A 19,999-nucleotide genomic window follows, 5' to 3' on the forward strand; every position below is an offset into this window, starting at 1 on the left:
CTCATTGTCGAGTTGGGGTTTATTTGTTTACAAAGTCGGTGTCATATTTTGAGAGCTACGAGTTTGCGGATTTTTAAGGGGCCCTGCTGTTTTAATTGGAAGTCCTCTATTTAGGCCTCCTCTTCAAGCCCAACCCCCTTCTTGTTTAGGCCTACACCCTTCATATTTAGGCCAGCCCTTTCCTTGTTCAGGCCCTGCCATCTTCCTGTTTAGGCCCCACCCATTTCCTGTTTAGGCCCCACCCGTTTCCTGTTTAGGCCCCACCCATTTCCTGTTTAGGCCCCACCCATTTCTTGTTTAGGACCCACCCATTTCCTGTTTAGACCCCACCCATTTCCTGTTTAGGCCCCACCCATGTCCTGTTTAGGCCCCGCCCCCTCCCCGTTTTGGCCACACTTCCTTTATCTTGAGAGCCCCGCCCTCTATTCCGGCTACAGGCCCCGGGCTTGTTTTGGGCGTGTTTTTAGTTTTCAAGGCACATTGGCGCTTTCATTCTCGCGTGGGTCTTGGCAACTCTGGGCTCGAGCCGAGTTGATGCGCGTGAGACAGTGCGAGTGAATAGTGGTTGGTGCGGAGTGGGGGCGTTGTGGAATCGGGGCGGGGGGCGGTGTGGAGTGTACGCGCAACAGGAAGAGGAATTGGTGGGCGGGGACAATAGCGAGTGTCGGGTGGTGGAGGGCCTTTATGACAAAACATTTGTCCAGTTCTTATTCTCAAATTAGTGATGTCGGCAGGGTCGCCTAATGGCGCATAATGACCACTTCCGGTGGGTGGGGGTGTTGAGTGAACCAGCAGCCAATCAGGGTTTAGCAGCATGTGACACGTCACGTGACCCCGCCGGTAAGTTTCACCAGTGTTGGTGTGGACATATTTCACGTGGCGTCAGGCACAATGACGATTGCTAGAAATTATTCTGACAATTATGCCCATTATAACCGCGACGACGTCATCCATGGCAAAGGCTGATGATGATGATGACGACGATGACAGTTTGTTGTCCTTTCCCTGCACCTCGTAAAATACTTAATTGCGAAACGCATATCAATCGTTGCTCCCTGTACTACGAAAATGCGCAGGTCTCTCTCGGAAATATGCACTTATTCCGGCACTTCCCGTTAACACAGTTGGCTGCGTATGGTGCGAAAGAAGTTGAACATACGTATATACATCGACAACTAAACCAACAGCGACAAATACGACGACGACACCAACGACAACAGCAAACAGACAGCAACCGTTTCGCTGACGATCGTTCACTGGCTTTGACCGACATCTCTTCTTTCCAACCCCCCCCTTGCCCCCTTCATCCGAAACCCATCAGCTCCTCAACCTCTTCCTGGCCCTGCTGCTCAGCTCGTTCAGCGGCCTATCGGCCAGCGACGACGACAACGAAGCCAACAGCCTGCAGATCGCCATCGCGCGCATCGAGCGTGGTGTCGCGTTCATGAAGGGCTACGTGCGGGGAGTTTTCGCCAAGTGCATCAAGAGCGACGGCCCCGGCGCCGACGGCAGCGACAGCAACGGCAATGACGCCGCCGCTCTCGAAGAGGGGAAACTGCCGGACAAGTCCGACAACTGCGTCCGGAACCACACGGCGCTCGAGATGGAGACCCTGCAGAGTAACGGGCAGGGAACCGGCGACGATACCAAGGGGTCGCCTGCCACGGACGGGGAGCGAGCGGGGCTCCTGGCGAATGCCGTCCTTCCGGTGCGAGTGCCGATAGCCAAGCTGGAGGCCGAGTTGGAGCGCCGAGCTTCGAGCAGCTCGTCCTCGTCGACCTCCTCGTCGTCGTTGTCGCTAGTGGATGGCGTGAAGAAGAAGGTGAGCACGAGAGGAGGCCCTCGCGTTCGCTTGAGGCAGCACCCTGTTGAGGCCAGCACGGGTATGTGGTGGGTGGCCATCATTGCGCCCACCCGCCCGGCCGCCTTGGGTTCCCTTCTGCTGCCGTTCACAAAATGCCCCAGGTACTCATTGGTGGCCGAGTTGAAGTCGGGGAAGCCCAAGGCCGGAAATCGAACACAGGCTGCCGGGTTCGTAGCGCAGTGCGCTCCTCCCTAAAATGTAGCACCTGCCTTGATCGGCACCCGCTGACATGTCTTGCTCCTGCAGTTTAAACGAGACTGAACAAGGGACCTGTCTGTGTGTGTGCTTGTGGTGGTGGTTGTGGTAGTGCAGCGATTAGCGTGATGCGCGACGAACTCGGCCACCCCGTTTCGATTCCAGCTCACGGCCAACATCAGTGACGATTGTCTGAACTGGTCCTGGGCCTTCCCTAGGTCGACTCAGCCTCAAAAATAGTACCTGGTGCGGAGTGTCAACATAGACCACTGGGGAGACAAAGGTGACCGGGCGTGGTGCTGGCCACCCACCCCATCGTGCATCGTTCCAGCCTTCACAGGTGCTACTATCTCACAGGACTTGCCCCAACAGTCCGTAAAAAAGCTATACGGGGGGGGGGGGGTCTTTGTGCTTCGTGCAGAGATACGGTCACGAGGGCAGCTCGTCGGAGGCAAGTACCGTGGACCTGGCTCCCAATGACGTGGTCGAGGAGGCGCTGGATACCGAGGAGCAGGAGGAGGGGCCCCTCGGCTGCTTCACCGATGGTAAGGCTGCCAAACGTCCTGGTTTAGCCGGAACAGTACCGGAGCCCTCACAGATTCATACGGCGTCTAGATGCGAACTGATTTTTGCGTGTTAGCTTGTTGTCCTTCCCCCCCGCCCCACACCTCCGATTAACACGGTTGGCTACGTACGGTGGTGCAAAAGAAGTTCAACGTACACACACACACCGAAGCTTTTGTGAAAATCAGGATTTTGTCGCCCCTTTAAAATCTTACCGCGGCAAAGGGCGGAGCCACCAGAGTAGTGGGCGGAGCCGCCAGAGTAGTGGGCGGAGCTGCCTTAGTAGTGGGTGGAGCTACCTGAGTAGTGGGCGGAGCTGCCTTAGTAGTGGGTGGGGCTACCTGAGTAGTGGGTGGAGCTATCTGAGTAGTGGGTGGAGCTATCAGAGTAGTGGGTGGAGCTATCTGAGTAGTGGGTGGGGCTGCCAGAGTAGTGGGTGGAGCTATCTGAGTAGTGGGTGGGGCTACCTGAGTAGTGGGTGGAGCTACCGGAGTAGTGGGCGGAGCTGCCAGAGTAGTGGGTGGAGCTACCTTAGTAGTGGGCGGGGCTGCCAGAGTAGTGGGCGGAGCTGACACAAAAGGCTGAGGAGGGCTAGTGACTGAGTGGGTGTGTCTACGTAATAGTGGGCAGGGATTGGTGGAGTTGAGGGAGGGGCTTTCAGCTCGCCACCCGTTACCGGTTCGGTGAAAGCGCTGGTGGTAGAGCCTTCGCCTGCGGTAGCTCGAGAGAGCCCCTATGGCGTGCCACGGTGGCGAGATGTTAACTCCCTCACCTCGTATACAGGAGGTCGTGGTTTCAATCCCGACTCTGATGCCTGTATATTTGGCGTTTGCGTGTTCTTCTCGAGATCGCGTTGATTTTTGTCTGGGTCCTTTGGATTTTCCCTCTACATTTTATAAACGTGCGTTTAGAGTATTTGGCTGCTATAAATTTCCATGTGATAAGCCTCGTCATTGAGCTATCATCTGTGGCCAGGTCGCTTCTGAAAAAGAGCTATTTAGCTCAGTTGGTCTGATAATTCAGCCTCCCAGATATTCGGTGCCTGATCACCTTTACGACATAGTAATTGTGACCCCACGTTACAAATAGACAGATTGTTGGGCAGGCTGACAGAAGGACACAGCTAATGCATGAACGCTTTCGACCTTAGCTGGAAAGTGATTAAATGCTGACTTGTTTTCCACTGTTTCCAATTTTAACCGGCTTTCCACGTGGTAACTCCCTAACAGCAAGACAACTTCGCACTGAAGATTCGTTCATATCGTCCCATATTTGCTAGAGTTATTGTGACGCTCACGTAACAAAACTAAAACAACACGTGACGGACAACGGACAAATGCCGAATGCTCACGCCAATCGGTAACGCCCGGCAGAGTTTGTGCGTCGCCACCCGATCTGCGACGTGGACGTGGAGAGCGGACGCGGCCTCGTCTGGTGGACGCTGCGCCGCGCCTGCTTCCGCATCGTCGAGCACAACTGGTTCGAGACGTTCATCGTCTTCATGATCCTGATGAGCAGCGGCGCGCTGGTGAGAGCACTGGCCTTCCGAAGCGCTGCGAGAGACAGTCGCAGCACCGCGACGGTGCACCACCACGGCGTTCTGAGGTCAAAGTCGGCGACGCGGAGGCTCAGGATGGACACTCGCCACTTTACGTTCAACCCTGGCCGGGAATCGAACTCGGCTTCGTTGAGCTCGGAGGAGTGTTACCGAGTGTCAAGACTAGGGCTGAATGATTTGTGGAAAATATCTAATTGCGAGTTTTCTGACAGATATTGCGATTACATTTTAAAGACAAGCTTCTGTTCAATATTCACTGTGTAATAGATGTAAAACATGCGATGGGGCATTACCACATGATACCATCAAAATATGAACTGCTCTATATATTCTCATGCAAGGATGAGAACTTAAAAGATATTAATTTCTTCTAACATGTATTTATTAAAATGTTTTAATTGAAATAGAACAATTAAACACAATAATTGTTAAGTTTAAATAAATATATTTATAATTATAAAAAATAAAACAATTCCAATAAGAAAGTAATAGGACTTTTCAAATCGCGAAAAATCGCAGCCTTTGCGATTTTCTCATCGCATTGTTTCAAATTGCGATTTCCATGACGGAAGGTGGCCGTGGTGCCACAGGTCGCACGCTGCCAATCCACAGTTCGTCACGATCGATTCAATCTCGCCCCCTCCCCCACCCGCATCTGTCCACACAGCAGTACCAACGGGTACACCCACGGTTAGTCGCGAGGCAGGTTACGTGCGGTGGTGTAAAGTGTGCGTAGTAGAAGACTAGGCCAAACACCCTTCACGGGGTCTCTGTAGGTCTTCCTCTCGCGGAGCCCTGTTCCGCCAGCAGTGGCGTGAGTGCGCCTTTACTTTGCATTGAAGTGTCTATGCCGGTAAGCGAGCGGGCGGGCGAGCGGGCGGGTCACAAGTAGCTAACTGGAGACCGCTCTGCGCAGGCGTTCGAAGACATCTACATCGACCAGCGCAGGATGATCAAGACGGTGCTGGAATACGCCGACAAGGTGTTCTCCTACATCTTCGTGATGGAGATGCTGCTCAAGTGGGTGGCCTACGGCTTCCACACGTACTTCACCAACGCGTGGTGCTGGCTCGACTTCCTCATCGTGGACGTACGTAGCGAAGTGGCGGCACGACCGCCAGGCCCCGCCGTGCGCCGGGCAACCTCCCGACGCCTCCCCATCGTTAAGGTCGCCCACGTGGGGCCCGAGTAAAAAAACAATGTACGAAATCAAAAAGAGAATAAACTAAATAATCAATACAAAAGAATGTACCAAACAAAAACCGGGGCGTGTTTAATAAGAAGGATGTTTGACAATAGCAGGAGAGGGGAGAACTGCACGCGAGTTGCGTTGTCTCGGCGCAGCTGCAGGCGCAGCCCCGCAGTTTCTTGCTCGCGTCAGCGCGGGCGGAAGGGAATCCCCGCTGGCATTAACGTCTCTCCCTCGCAAATAAATCATCTCGGGCGTACCCTCCCCCGCCCCTTCCACACGCCCGTGTGATCCATGCCTCAACGCCTCCACACCACCCAACGCTTCGCCGGCATTCCACACCCTCACACCCTTCGCACCCTTCCCCACACCGCGACTCCCTCGCACCCCTCACAAAGTCACAATTTCAAGTGGGGTGCTGTGCTCGCCGGTATGCGGACCGGATGGAGAGTCATCGCGCGGTATAACCTCGTGCTGGCAGAAGACTAAAATAAAATACGAGGGGCAAATGAGTCTAAATGTACGAGTAATTTTAATATTCATTAAATTAATGAATACGATATCTTTCATAATTAACGGGGGGGGGAGGGGGGGCAATCACGAAGGTTTGTCACGTAAAACATTTTTTAGTTCTTACAACATTTACAATTCCAGTACCGTGACGTTTTGCGGGCGATTACAACAACCAGCATCATCAGGCGATTAGCCAGAATTGAAGGAAGTTGAAATAAACAACACGTGATGGATCCCGTCCAATCACAGACGGTTACAATCGGGAAGTTACCACGCAATAAGCCGCGTGCGACGGATTCCGTCCGAACAATCACAGACGGCTCTAATCGGGAAGTTACCGTGAAATAGTTACTTCTGTTTTACATCGTATTCTGGTGCGGCTCGCAAGGCCTGCAAATTCCATCCCCCGTAACTTTGTGAACGTGGTGGATTCCTCGGCCGCGTTTGAGTCTCGCGTGAAGGCTGGCGTGTCTGCCTGTTCTGCGAGCGAGTTCGCATCCCTCATGTCGTCGCTTCCGTACAAATCGTCCAATCACCCTGTCGGTTTTTAACGGTCGTGGTTTTCATGCTCGTCGAGCGATACAATCCGAGGATTTTACACCGCTGGTTGCATGAATACAAAAGCGTTATTCGGTTTAGTCGGTCATCCTAATGTGGAATCAATGTAGAGGGATTGTAGGTTTCACGCACAGTGTGTTGTTACCCCCCGACTCCCCGTGTCTCACCCCTCCCCCGTCATCTTCTCGCCCCAGGTGTCCCTGGTGAGCCTCGCGGCAACCGCCATGGGCTACTCGGAGCTCGGAGCCATCAAGTCCCTGCGTACGCTCAGGGCCCTGCGACCTCTCCGTGCTCTGTCTCGCTTTGAAGGCATGCGGGTAAGGCTCCGTCGCATCAGAGGGCCTCCTTCCGTTGTCCTCCTTTTGTTGTCCTCCTTCCATTGTCCTCCTGATGTCTTCCTTCTGATGTCCTCCATCAAACGTCCTCCTTCTGATTTGTTCCGAACCAAGGTGTCCTTCTGATCTGTTATCTGACCAAGTCCTTCTTCTGAGATCCTCCTTCCAAAATTCCCATCAGGTCTTCCTCACCACGGTCATTGTCATGTCCTTCAAACAAAGTCCGAACAAGGCCTCGTATCTACACGCGTGCGACGCAGTGTCGTTCGTTGACTTGATTTGTTCGCGCGTTTGTTGACGCCGGTAAGAAACATTCAGCCGTGAGCTGTTTTACGTGAATGACCCGAGGAGGACCTCGGTCGTAAAAAATAAGGAAGTTACAGCGGGGAACGGATCGTAAATGCTGCAGACGCCCGAGTAGCAAACACATTGGAGGAAGGCGACATTTAAAAGGTGTTGCACATCATTTAAGGACCATAGTCAAGAAGAGAATTCACCTCCCCTCCCCCCCCAAAAAAAACTTGTCTGTGGGACAGAGTGGTGGTGGTCGTGGCGGTTGTTGGGGTCGTGGCGGTCGTGGGGGTCGCGGCGGTCGTGGGGGTCACGGTGGCCGTGGGGGTTGTGGGGGTCACGCGGGGGTCACGGAGACCGTGGCGGTCGTGCCGCTTCACCGTCTCCGCGCCGCCGCTTCGTGCGCTGCCGTGCGAACGTTCACTTATTCAACGGCGCTCGCCAAAAATAATTCCTCGCAGCCGACCCGCCGCGATGAAACGCTCGCAGGCGTTGACCCAATTTCATTTTAAATTTCTCCGTCGACTTGAGAGGCTGAGATTGGAGGTGGGGGGGTGGAGGGGGAGCTTTGGGGGGTGGTAGCAGCGCCATGCCCACGCCACCGAGTGGTGGAGGCAGGGCCGTCCCTAGGGTGTATCTAGGGTGTACGGAGAATCAATGCGACCACCCCGGGCCCCCCACGGTGTCGGATGTAATACTTCCGGTTTAGTTTGAAGGCGTCCACACGGTGGGGTTTGTCCTGCCCCCCCCCCCCCTGCCCATGGATGGCCCTGCGTGGAGATGATCGTTAGAATCCTTGGGAATTGTCACACCATTTGTTTAGCGATGCCGCGTCGGCTGTGGCGCGTAAATACAAACAACAACTCATATTGCCCTGTAATTACTCCCAGACGCCTTACTGATTTGGTGTGTTGATTTCATATCTGTCCATTATCTGGGGATCCCATCAGAGACCAGTCTGTCTGCCTATCAATGTCTAATTGACGTGTCTGTGGTGCTTCGTGACACAACTTTTGTAAATATTGTTTTGTTCCCTTTTTACCCCTCCTTTTATCACCTTCTCCCCCCTCCTCCCTCCCTCCCTTTCTCACCTCCCTCCATTTTTCCCCTTCTTCTCCCCCCTCCTCCCTCCCTCCCTCAATCCCTTTCCTCCCCCCTCCTCCTCCCTCCTCCGGTGTCCGTGTGCTCCAGGTGGTGGTGAACGCGCTGGTGGGAGCCATCCCGTCCATCATGAACGTGCTGCTCGTGTGCCTCATCTTCTGGCTCATCTTCAGCATCATGGGCGTCAACCTGTTTGCGGGGAAGTACTACTACTGCATGAACACGACGGACGGCAGCCGCTTCCTGCCCGAGGTGGTCAACAACTATTCCGATTGTATGGTGCTCAAACAGAGCACTCAGGAGGCGCGCTGGCTCAACGTCAAGGTCAACTACGACAACGTTGGCTTCGGCTACCTGGCCCTCCTCCAAGTCGTGAGTGTTCTTCACTGGCTTCTTGTGAATAACAACAAATGTTACCGTTTAAAATTAATGTAATGATAGTGAGGGAAACCGGCACCGTTTGGAGACACGTGTAGGACGGACAACAACGGGGAAATCAAAAGTGCGTTGTTCGGGGGGAAATGGAAGGAACCGGAATGAGAGGAAGACGAAGAATGGCGTGGCGATGACATCGTAAGAGATTGGTGCCGGAAAGATGTGGCACCGGTTGAGCACATTGCCACAGAGACGGAGGAAAGTGGAAACAAATGGCGAGATGTTGCAGTGGACACCTACAGGCTATCTGCCCGTGGATCGCGATAATGATGATTTTTTTAAATGCTCATTTGTAACGCTCGCAATAATTCACGGACGTGAACGACCGTATCTAAGGCGTCGCTCCGAGGTGATAGAGTTGGGGCCTTTTGAGTGTCTCTCAAAAGTCGGTGCGGAGTGAACGCCGCTGGTGCTGCGAGTTTGCAGCAGCAGCGGGATGACGATGATGATGGCCCCGCTTTCCAGACGGCGGGGGGCTGCCGCTCCTTGGTGTAGCGACGGGGGAGAAGGTGGCGGCGGTTGTGTTCATTGTCTTGATTGCAAGCCTGGCAAGCGTCAACCATCGCGCCTTTGGGGGATATCCCTTTCGGCAAGGGATGCTGAATAAAAAGTGCCGCCCCTGCCCCCCTACGCCCCCTCCCCACCGCCACCCCAACCCAACTAAACCTCTCGCCTTTGCCCCTTTCACCGTAGGCGACGTTCAAGGGCTGGATGGACATCATGTACGCGGCCGTCGACTCACGTGGAGTAAGTTAATTGAGCCCCCCCCCCGCCCCCTCGCCCCCACCCTGTAATGGCGTCGTCATCTGACCCGAGCGAAGCGATTTGATTTTTCCCCTCGGGGTAACCGGAGCGATCGATGAGATGCGGTTTTCCCTCCTCCGGGGGGAAACGCGGCGCGCACTTTCTGAGGCAGGTTGCCGAGCCGCCGCTTACCACCGCCATCCCCGCCGTCGTACTGTACACACACGAGGCGCCGGGCGAGAGGGAGTTTGATGGGTGGCAGCGATGTTCACGTGCCCGTCGTGTCCGCGTGTAGACATCTGCGGTGCGTGTCTGTGTGTGAGCGGAAGTGGAACGGTTATCGCGCCGCGCAGCGGACCCGAGTTCGATTCCCGCTCACGGCCAACACCGGTGGTGACGATTATCTGAACCGGTCCTGGGCCTCCCCTAGGTCGACTCAGCCTCAAATGAGTACCTGGCGCAGTGTTTAGTAAACATCGCCACCGGAGAGACAACGGCGGCTGGGCGTGGTGCTGGCTACCCACCCCCTCGTGCGCTGTTCCAGCCTTCATAGGTGCTGCTCGCTAACAGCACTTGCCCCAATAGTCTGTTAAGGCTTCACGGGGGATCTTTGTCTTTTTGTCTTGTGCGCTTCTGCATGAATGCAACACACGTTGGACAACGCGGCGTGGGCTCGTCAATATCCCACCATGCTCGCCATTCGTGTGCGACGAAGAACGGCCATGGCTTTAAACGTCACCTATCATCCACTTTTATTTTTTCCTTTTGAGGTTGCGGTGTAATTGACGAATGCGTTGGCGGCGGGGGGGGGGGGTCATCTGTGCGGTCGCCGTTCTGTTTGACGGAGGAGCCGCTGTCGTCTCGGCAGGACGAAGCCGTTGCCGAGCAGCTGCGGTTGAGGCTTCCCCGGTGTTGGGAACCTTTAGAACACTAGAACACTTATTTATTCATGCCGGAGGAATCCGATGAGCTCCAAAGCTCTTTTGTCACAGACGTCCAGTGCAGTTGGACCCCTCCCCACCCCGCGTCGTCCAGTCGTGTCGCGCGGGAGCGCCGATCCCCGATTGGTTCCCGGCATCTCGGGACGGGCGCCACGGAGGGTCGAGTGGGCGGGCTTCGGCGTCACGCGAGGGCCCCCCGTGCCTCCTCCGATCGTTCCCCCCCCCCGCCCCCCCGTGTCGCGACGATGGCGTCCCTTTGACCCGACGCGGCCCCTGCTGGGTCGAATGAGAGGTCGCCCCCCCCCCCTGGCTCCCCCTGCCCCCCCCTCCCCCCGCCCCCCCCGGCCCCCCCGGATCGCACGCCAGCAGAGACGCGGCATCTCGCGCCAACGCCCCCCGGCTAAATATAAGGGACAGGTAAATAAATAAATAAATGCGACACCGCTTTAATTATAACCCGCTCCGTTTCAAGTTCGCGTTGGCGTCTTAAGGTTTCTTGCTGTTATCGTTTAATACTTAAAAAAAATTTATATTTCAAGAGACCCTCAAGCGCAATTTATTCGCGGTTCGCGAGGTGTTGCGAGGCCTCGCCTGCGTCGTTTGTCACCTGACGAAGTGGTAAATGTGTCACTTTGACGATGACGACGAGGTCACCGAGTTCACTTGGCATCGGACAAAGCCAGTCAGGAGGCGATGTGTCACCTGACAGAACTCATGATTAGGCCCCGTTGCCATCTTGCAAAGCTAACGATTAGGTTATTTACTGCCCGACAAAGCCAGCGATGAGGTAAATTGTCACCTAAAAAGCTACTGGTGAGTTTTATACCAGGGGTGACGTAATTTGTCACGTGACTTCGTAATTCAGGTCACTTGCCCTCTGATAAAGTCAGCGATGAGGTATTTTACCATGAGCTAGTGATGAGGTGATGTCACCTCAAACATTTTACCGGTGTCATTTCTTTTTTACCATGACGATGAGAATGATTGTTATTATTTCCGTGGCGTCTCGGAACTCTTTGCACGAGCGACGTGCGGCACGTCTCTGTCTACACACGTTTCAAAGGGCAGCCCTCCAGTGGCAGCTGTCCCTGTGTGGCACTGGGTGGTGGGTGACTAGCCGTCAGCCCAGGGGTAGTGGGCAATGAGTGTACCGTGTACGCTATCCCAACTGAGTAATTCGGTGGAAAACAACAAAAGGCTTTGTGACCCTTTCTGGCAATTAAAACACGAGGTGTGAAGATGTTCGAAACACCAAACGGATGCCGATTGCAGGGCATCAAGTCCGCATTCGCCGCACATGCTTGTGGCAAAAACATACTCCGATAAATATTTCATTGCCCAGAACAGGTCAAAGCCGATTCATCTTTTTTCGCCAAATTTGGAGCGTGATGGCCGGCAACAGCAACGGGAGGGGGGCGGGCGACCTGCCGGGTTCGAACCGCAAAGCCTTGGGGGGCCAACGATGAGTGTGTGCCCTCCCCCCTCCCTTCCCCGCGCGTCGTCCTGCAGGTTACCGAGCAGCCCATCTACGAGACGAACATCTACATGTACCTGTACTTCGTCATCTTCATCATCTTCGGCTCCTTCTTCACGCTCAACCTCTTCATCGGCGTCATCATCGACAATTTCAACCAGCAGAAGAAAAAGATAAGTTGAAGTCGGCGCTCGAGGGACAGCGCACGTGAGTTCACGGCCCCTGGGAGGGATCAGGCAGTGCGGCAAGTAGGCCCAGGCCTGTGCGCGCGGTGTTGTCGCTTCACATGCGCGGGGCTTTCTCTGGGCGCTCGCAAGCCGAGGTCGAGGTCATTTTGGACCCGATGAAGCGGACGGCGAGGGGAATTTGTCACCTGACAAAGGCAACGGTCAGGGAATTTGTCACCTGATAAAGCCAACGGTGATAGAATTTGTTACCTAACAAAACCAACGGTTAGGGAATTTGTCAGCTGACAAAGCCAATGGTGATGGAATTTGTCAGCTGACACAAGGCCAGCGCCCAGGCCATGTTACCGCACTAAGCCAACAATAAGATCTTGTCAACTAACTCCAAAAGGGATTAGCCAAACATGCCGAACAGGACCCTGTTTAATACACACAGAGACAAAGATCCCCCGTGTAGCCTTAACATACTGTTGGGGCAAGTGGAGTGACCGAGTAGCACCTATGAAGGCCAGCAAATGGGTGGCGTGGGCCAGAACCACGCTCCAGCCGCCTTTGTCTCCCCAGTGATAAATGGTAGGCCAGCACACGTGGCCTACCCTTCATCAAACAACGTCATGGGACCCGTAACATTCGCTGCGAAGCAGACAGCGCATCGTCCATTATTATCAATACACCCACAGAGTTGACCAGGACAGGCCACTGTGTGTGGTAATACTGTGGTTGACGATACTGTCGGTGATGACGCTGTGTGTGATGATGTGATGCTAGATAATGCTGTAGTCGATGATGCTGCCTGCGATGATGCTGCGTGTGATGATGCTATGATTGACGTTGCTGCATGTAATGACTCTGTGTGAGACGATGCCGTGCTAGATAACGCCATGGTTGATGCTGCTTGTGGTTGCTCGTGCCGTGTGTGATGACGCTGCTGCGAGGCGACGGTGCTGTCGGTGGCATCGGCGATCGCGCCCGCGGCACCAACCGGGTGCGGCAAACGTCCGCGACGGGCGGCAAACGTTTCGGTGAAGGCGAACGCCGAAGTTCTCTGCGAGCGCGAGCTCTCGAGTTCTCGGTTGTAACCAGCGTGACGTTGTCTCCCGCGTACTTTGGTGGTGAGGATATCTTCATGACGGAGGAGCAGAAGAAGTTCCACAGCGCCATGAAGAAGCTCGGCTCCAAGAAGCCGGTGAAGCCGATACCGCGGCCGTCGGTGAGACGCTTCGCTCGCGACGTTTACGCCGCGACGTTTACGCCGTCAATCTCACCGTCATCATTACCGTCGTCGTCACCGGGTTTCCCGGCCTTCGTGAAGCGTCGTCGCTGTCATCGCCATCGATGTCTTCGTCGTCGTCGTCAGGAACATTGTCATCGTCCTCATCGTTATTGCCCATCGCTGAAATGACTGCCGCCGTCGTTGTCGTCATCGTCATCGCCATCGTTATTCGGATCATCACCATCGTCACAATCATCGTCGTCAGGATCAGTCACCATCGTCATTGTCTCATCACTGTCATAACAGTTGTAATGATCGTCTTCGTCGTCATTGTCAGCATCAGTGTCACCGTCATCATTCGGATCATCAGCATCGTCATTGCCGGCGTTGCTCAGGACGCCCACCAAACAGGTGGTGCGGTGAAATCTGCTCTTGTGGAAGGCGCTAGATGGGTCGTTGCTTCGTGAGATCTTGAGGAAGCCTTCACATCCAGTGGTGTATAGATCATGGCTGACGCTGATAGATGACATCGACGATGCGGTCCCTCCGCTCGCTCTTCACGATGAGACGCATTGTGAACGGGGGCGCTGCGGTGGCTAGGAGATGTTGACTATCTCGCCTGGTATACAGAAGGTGGTGTTTTTTTACATTGCGATTTCTATTTTTTATTTCACTTATCTGCTATTGTTTATTATTGATGTATTTTACTGTGACTTGTAGCTAATGTCGGAGGAGCGAAGGTGTTGTTTTTTGTTGATTCAAGAGCTTATTGGCTCACAGGGTAATTCTAAATAAACTCAAACTGAACTGAGTAGTCTGAAGACAAACAATTGTAGCAGTGCAAAATGTGGATTGTATAAAGTAAAATAGAGTCGTGACCGTCAGATCAGTTCTCCCATCATGCCTTGCACATCATGTGACGGTTCACCTCATGTATGAAAGATTATTATTGTTAGCCTTGGATCGCAGACTCCTTGACACAGTCTCTCTCTCACCAACCTATATAGCTCAGTGGGCCTTACCTGGTAAAATAAATACAAGTAGGTTTTCATAATTCTAGATTTTAATTCTAGATTTGAAGCTTTCGTGACTGCAAGGATACATACTCTTAGGTTTTTTCGGTAAAGTCATGTAGGTAAAATAATAATAAAATAATAATAAATGAAAATAACTCAATTAAATGATACAGTAAATTTAGCTGTGACTGTCCCACCTGAAGACGGAGACTTGTGTTACCTCCGAAACGTCGTGATTTAATTGAGTAATTTTCATTCATTATTATTTTATTCTTAGTATATTTTTACCGACGTGACTTTACCGAAAAAACCTAAGCGTAGGTTTTCATATTTAAAAAAATACGTTCGATGTATATTTTTAGAACCCCTTGTGACCGCGACGCTAATTCCGTTCCTCCCGTCGTCCGCTCCCGCCACGCAGAACATCGTCCAGGGCTGGGTGTACGACCTGGTGGCCAAGCAGGCCTTCGACATCATCATCATGGTCCTCATCTGCCTCAACATGGTGACGATGATGGTGGAGGTCGACGATCAGAGCCAGTTGATGAGCGACGTTCTCTACTACGTCAACCTCATCTTCATCGTCGTCTTCACCGGCGAGTGCCTCCTGAAGCTCTTCTCGCTCCGCCACTACTACTTCACCGTCGGGTGGAACATTTTCGACTTCGTGGTGGTCATCCTGTCCATCGTGGGTGAGTTGACGCGAAGGTCGCGCCATCAGGTTCGTTGGGCTGGTGAGGTCAGGGAGCCAGAGGTCAGGGAGCCAGAGACGAGGTCACCTTCATGATGGTAATCGTATAACAATATTTTTTTTTTTTTTACCAGGTAAGGCACCCACTGAGCAAGGTCACTCTTTTTCAGAAGCCACCTCGCCACAAATATAGCTCAACGAAGTGGCTTTTCACGTGGACATTTATAACAGTAGCCTAATACTCAAAACGCGTGATGTCGATTCTAAATGTGGAGGTAAAAAAACGGAGGATTCGGAAAAAATGCACGTGACCACGGGGACAGAGACACGCAAACTATAAATATTCAGCAGGCGTCAGGGTCGGGATCGAACCCACGGCCTCCTGTATACCGGGCGAGGTAGTTAACATCTCATAGCCACTGTGATGATGATGGAGAGAGAGACACGCAAACTCCAAATATACAGCAGGCGTCAGGGTCGGGATCGAACCCACGGCCTCCTGTATACCAGGCGAGGTAGTTAACATCTCCTAGCCACCGCGGCACCTTTGCGAAGTTGCGTTGTTCGACAACGCTTGTAAACGCAACGTGCCGTCGGAGAATGACGCCTGTACGTATGTTGAACTTCTTTCGCACCGTGTGGGCGTGGGGGGGAAGGACAACAAACGCAACACAGTAAGCGCGTGTGTGCGCGTGTGTGTGCGCGCGTGTGTGCGCGTGTGTGCGCGCGCGTGCGTGCGCGTGTGTGCGCGTGTGTGTGTGCGTGTGTGCGCGTGTCTCGCAGGCATCCTGCTGGCGGACATCATCGAGAAGTACTTCGTGTCCCCAACGTTGTTCCGCGTGATCCGCCTCGCCCGAATCGGGCGAGTGCTCCGCCTGATCCGCGGCGCCAAGGGCATCCGCACGCTGCTCTTCGCGCTCATGATGTCGCTGCCGGCGCTTTTCAACATCGGCCTGCTGCTCTTCCTCGTCATGTTCATCTTCTCCATCTTCGCCATGTCCAACTTCGCCTACGTGCGGCGGGAGAGCGGCATCGACGACATGTTCAACTTCGAGACGTTCGGCAACAGCATGATCTGCCTCTTCATGATCACCACGTCGGCCGGCTGGGACGGCCTCCTGAACCCCATCCTCAACAGCCCGCCCGACTGCGACCTCGATCAGGAGCACCCGGGCACGTCGGTGAGGGGCGACTGCGGCAACTCGCCGGTGGGAATCGCCTTCTTCACCAGCTACATCATCATCTCCTTCCTGGTGGTCGTCAACATGTACATCGCCATCATCCTCGAGAACTTCAACGTGGCCACGGAGGAGAGCACCGAGCCGCTGAGCGAGGACGACTTCGAGACGTTCTACGAGGTGTGGGAGCGCTTCGACCCGGACGTCACGCAGTTCATGGAGTGGGAGCGCCTGTCGGACTTTGCCGACGCCCTGGACGACCCGCTGCGCGTCGCCAAGCCCAACAAGATCCGCCTCTACAACATGGACCTGCCCATGGTGATAGGCGACCGCATCCACTGCCTGGACATCCTCTTCGCGTTCACCAAGCGCGTGTTGGGCGAGGGCGCCGGCATGGACGCGCTCAAGCAGCAGATGGAGGACCGCTTCATGGCGGCAAACCCCTCCAAGATCTCCTACGAGCCCATCACCACGACGCTGCGGCGCCGGCAGGAGGAGCTGGCGGCGCGCGTCATCCAGCGCGCGTACCGGCGCCACCGCATGCGCGTGTCGCTCAAGAAGATTCACGACGGCGACGTCAAGCCCGGAGCGGGCGACGGGGCGGACGCCGGGCCGAAAGACGCCGCCACGGTGGAGGTACCGGAGCCGGAGACGGCGGCCGCGGTGGCGGCGACTCGGCCAGAAGCGGAGGTCGTCGCTCCCGAAGCGGCGTCGCCGGACGCGTCGGCGACGTTGGGATCTACGCCGCTGCCCGGCGAGTCTCCCGCGACGCCGGACGACGTCGTCTATGACAAGGAAGCGGAACGTCAAGAAGAAGGCGACAAAGGCGGCGTCGCCACGGCGCGGCTCAAGCCAGAAAACAAGGACTTCGAGGGCAAGAACATACGGGAATCCGTCGTCTAGCGGCGCACGCGCACCGCCCCTTCGCGTCCGAGCCAAGCGGCGGCGGCGCTGAAAGGTTCGGCCCTTTCTGACGAGACGGGACGCTCCGCGGTGAACGAGTTGGCGCTGTCTCTCCGGCTGCCGCCCACGTGCGTGCCGGGATGACCGCTCGCGACGCCCGTACCGCCGACGCCTGTCGGCAACACGTATCTCGCTCGGATGCCAAAATTATGCAACTGCTTGCTGCGAATCGCACTTGCGCAAAATGAAAAACAACAACTGTGATCAAGTAATGACTTGCCAACAAAGCATCGCTCTTTCGACGTTGCGTGGACATTATCGTTTTTATTTGTGTGCACTTTTGCCAGGAGATGCACCCACGTCGCGTCCGCCGAGGGGTACACTCCCGGCGCAGCTTTCGCGCGAGCTCGCAGACGGAAGGCGCACGTTTGAAGAAAACCAAAAAAAGATCGTTGTTAACAAATTCAACGGGCTGCCGTTTTTTGTTTTGTTTCTTCGGAAAGAAAGCCGGAATCTACTCCGAAATTATTTATTGCGACGGAAAGCTCCGGGTTGAAGCGAGGTCAGGCGGGGAAGTACGCGGGGAGAGGAGGAGGCGGCGGTGGGGTGGACGGGGCAGGGGCAGGGTCAGGGGTCACGGCGCTCAACGCGACGCAATCGCCGCTCTCCGAGCCGTCCACGGACGCCGTGGCGCACGTCGGCTGCCACCTCGGCCAAGTTATCCACCAGCTGCAAAATCGCCACGGTGCCCGCCCGCCCGACCGCCCCTACCCACCCGCCTCTACCAGCCCGCAATTGCAGCTGCAACCAAAAAATAACAATAATATGTACGTGGTACATCAATCTGGCGAGCGAGAAGGAGCCGCCACCACGAAGCATGAGCCGGAACGGCGGCGTGACGTCGACGGGACAATCGAGCGGGTTTGCACGACGCATGCCATTTACACCGCCCCGGGATTTAGAGGTTTTTTTTTGGGGGGGGGGGGGGGGAGGATAAATAAATAAATAAACGTTGCGGCGACGGAGCCGGCGAGTGGATGAAGCATGCGTTTGAGCGAAGTGGCTTCCGCAGTGAGATGATGCAGCGAGGTTCTGCTTGTTGTTGTTTTTTTTAATCGTTATTTTTAATTCTTTCAACGCCCTGGGATGATGATGATGATGATACGTATCGACGCTTGCATGTTCTGATGTGTATAAGGTATGCAGAAACTATTACCGTTATGAATGTTATTCTTATTACGATTACTTTAATTATTTCTTTTGTATTTTTGCACACGGACCCTGCCGATGTCTGTGACAGCCTAAAGGGGATCCCGACCGTCCCCCCCCCCCCCCCCCCCCCCCCACTTTGTCTCTACGGACACTTTAAGTTTAAGGATTTAGGGGATTTTATTTTTATTCTCCCTTGCCTCCCAGCGGTTTATGTTTCTATAATGTGATATACTACGCTGTTATGAAAGAAATTGCTGCTGCTCCAAGTGAATATTCAATAATATTAAATGATAATAAACAAAAAATTGGAGACAAAAAGATACGAACAGCTCTCTCACTCTGAATGGGGGAGAAAATAAATAAGCACGACTCGAACTGCGCGAGAAAGACGGCGAACGACGCGCGGGGCGGTTTCCGTCGCACGATTGCCAACGTGAGGTTTTTTTTTGCGTTTGGGAAGTGATCTTGCGGGGTTTATTTTTTCTCGCGACGTGAAATTTCCGACCGTCTGCCGCTTCGCGACCAGAGGCGTGGGAAACGTGCAACGACGCCGAGGAGTGCGCACAACGGAAGCGTTTGATAGGTCGTTGGCGAGCCGATTGGCAATTTTGCGTTGTCGTCGAATGAACACAACCGGGACAGCGGCACGATTCGAGGCGTTGAGAAAAGTTTAATTTGCCTTTTGGGCTGGACGCGTCGTGGCTAGAAGGGATCTTCTTCTTGTCGTGCGGCTGATGTAGACGCAGAGCGGCGATTTCACGCTACCATTTTTTTTTAAGCAGGTAAGGCCCCACTGAGCTGTATCGCTATCGCAAATGATAGCTCAACGAAGTGGCTTATCACGTGGACGTTTATTGCAGCCAAAATACTCTTAGACGCGTGTTTTTAAATGTGGAGGGGAAAACCGGAGGACCCGGAGAAAAATCCACGTGACCACGGGGAGAGAGAGAGACATGGAAACTCCAAATATACAGGAGTCGGGATCAAACCCACGACCTCCTGTATACCAGGCGAGGCAATTAACATCTCGCCACATTCAGGTGGTCAAAGCCCGATAGCCGGGAGCAGCGGAGTTGTTAACTGCTGCGATGTCTCCTCCTTCGTATGATGGCACGGTGGTCCAGAATCATAGCGGAGCGGTGGCCAAGGAACGGGGGGGGGGGGGGGGAACTCAGCCGATGGAGCAATGAAATCGGCTGTGGATTATTGCAGGGAATGGTTTATTACATCACGAGAAATGGCGGCTTGAGGGGTGGTGGAGGGGGCCTTCGTCCATCCAGCAGTGTATTGACTACGGCTGCCGGTAAATGAGTTGAGTTGACAGGTCATCGTTCGAGTCATCTCCCTGCTCAGATGGGCAATGGGGCGGTGCTCATCTCTCTTCCCCGGTGCTCAGCCAGCGGTGGGTTTTCCACGTTATCATGGCCGGGGCCAGTCTATCCATAGCATGACCGCTGGTGACAACCCAACATTTTAATAGACCTTAGAGAATCGGTGTCCCAACTTGACCCTCTGACCGGGATTTTAACTTGTGACCTTCCGATCGCGAGCTGCTCTGAGCCTCTGACTGCTTTGCTAAGTAATTTTGGGGGGGGGGGGGGGGGCAGACCACCCGCCCCCACCTCAATCCCCGACCTCTCCGTGAACTATTGGATTTATTGTTCTCCGCACAACGGCCGTGAATTTCGAATAAAGATTACCGCGAAGCTCGCAAGCTCGACCTATCGCGGCGGGGCACGGTCGTGCCGTACGTACGTAGCCAAACCGTGCGAGTCGGAGGTGCGGGGGAAGGACACCGAACTAAACAAGGGACACGCGCCTCTTGCAGTGCCAAGAACA

General features: G+C 54.4%; 1 protein-coding gene across 1 annotated transcript in view; it reads left to right on the plus strand.

The window, feature by feature from the left end:
• The window catches only part of LOC133357242 (sodium channel protein type 4 subunit alpha-like), a 104,573-nt gene extending 86,637 nt beyond the window's left edge, over positions 1 to 17,936 (plus strand). Inside the window, exons 17-27 of the mRNA XM_061575077.1 lie at positions 1,322 to 1,822; positions 2,481 to 2,604; positions 3,997 to 4,151; positions 5,098 to 5,271; positions 6,636 to 6,758; positions 8,259 to 8,540; positions 9,297 to 9,350; positions 11,798 to 11,935; positions 13,053 to 13,157; positions 14,598 to 14,868; positions 15,651 to 17,936. Of these exons, the coding sequence (XP_061431061.1) occupies positions 1,322 to 1,822; positions 2,481 to 2,604; positions 3,997 to 4,151; positions 5,098 to 5,271; positions 6,636 to 6,758; positions 8,259 to 8,540; positions 9,297 to 9,350; positions 11,798 to 11,935; positions 13,053 to 13,157; positions 14,598 to 14,868; positions 15,651 to 16,948 (3,225 nt within the window). The 3' untranslated portion in view covers positions 16,949 to 17,936. The remainder of the gene's footprint in view (positions 1 to 1,321; positions 1,823 to 2,480; positions 2,605 to 3,996; positions 4,152 to 5,097; positions 5,272 to 6,635; positions 6,759 to 8,258; positions 8,541 to 9,296; positions 9,351 to 11,797; positions 11,936 to 13,052; positions 13,158 to 14,597; positions 14,869 to 15,650) is intronic.
• Positions 17,937 to 19,999: the final 2,063 nt, after the last annotated feature.

This window comes from Lethenteron reissneri, chromosome 7 (genome assembly GCF_015708825.2).
Source record: "Lethenteron reissneri isolate LAM-NWPU_2019-01 chromosome 7, ASM1570882v1, whole genome shotgun sequence".
NCBI lineage: Eukaryota > Metazoa > Chordata > Hyperoartia > Petromyzontiformes > Petromyzontidae > Lethenteron > Lethenteron reissneri.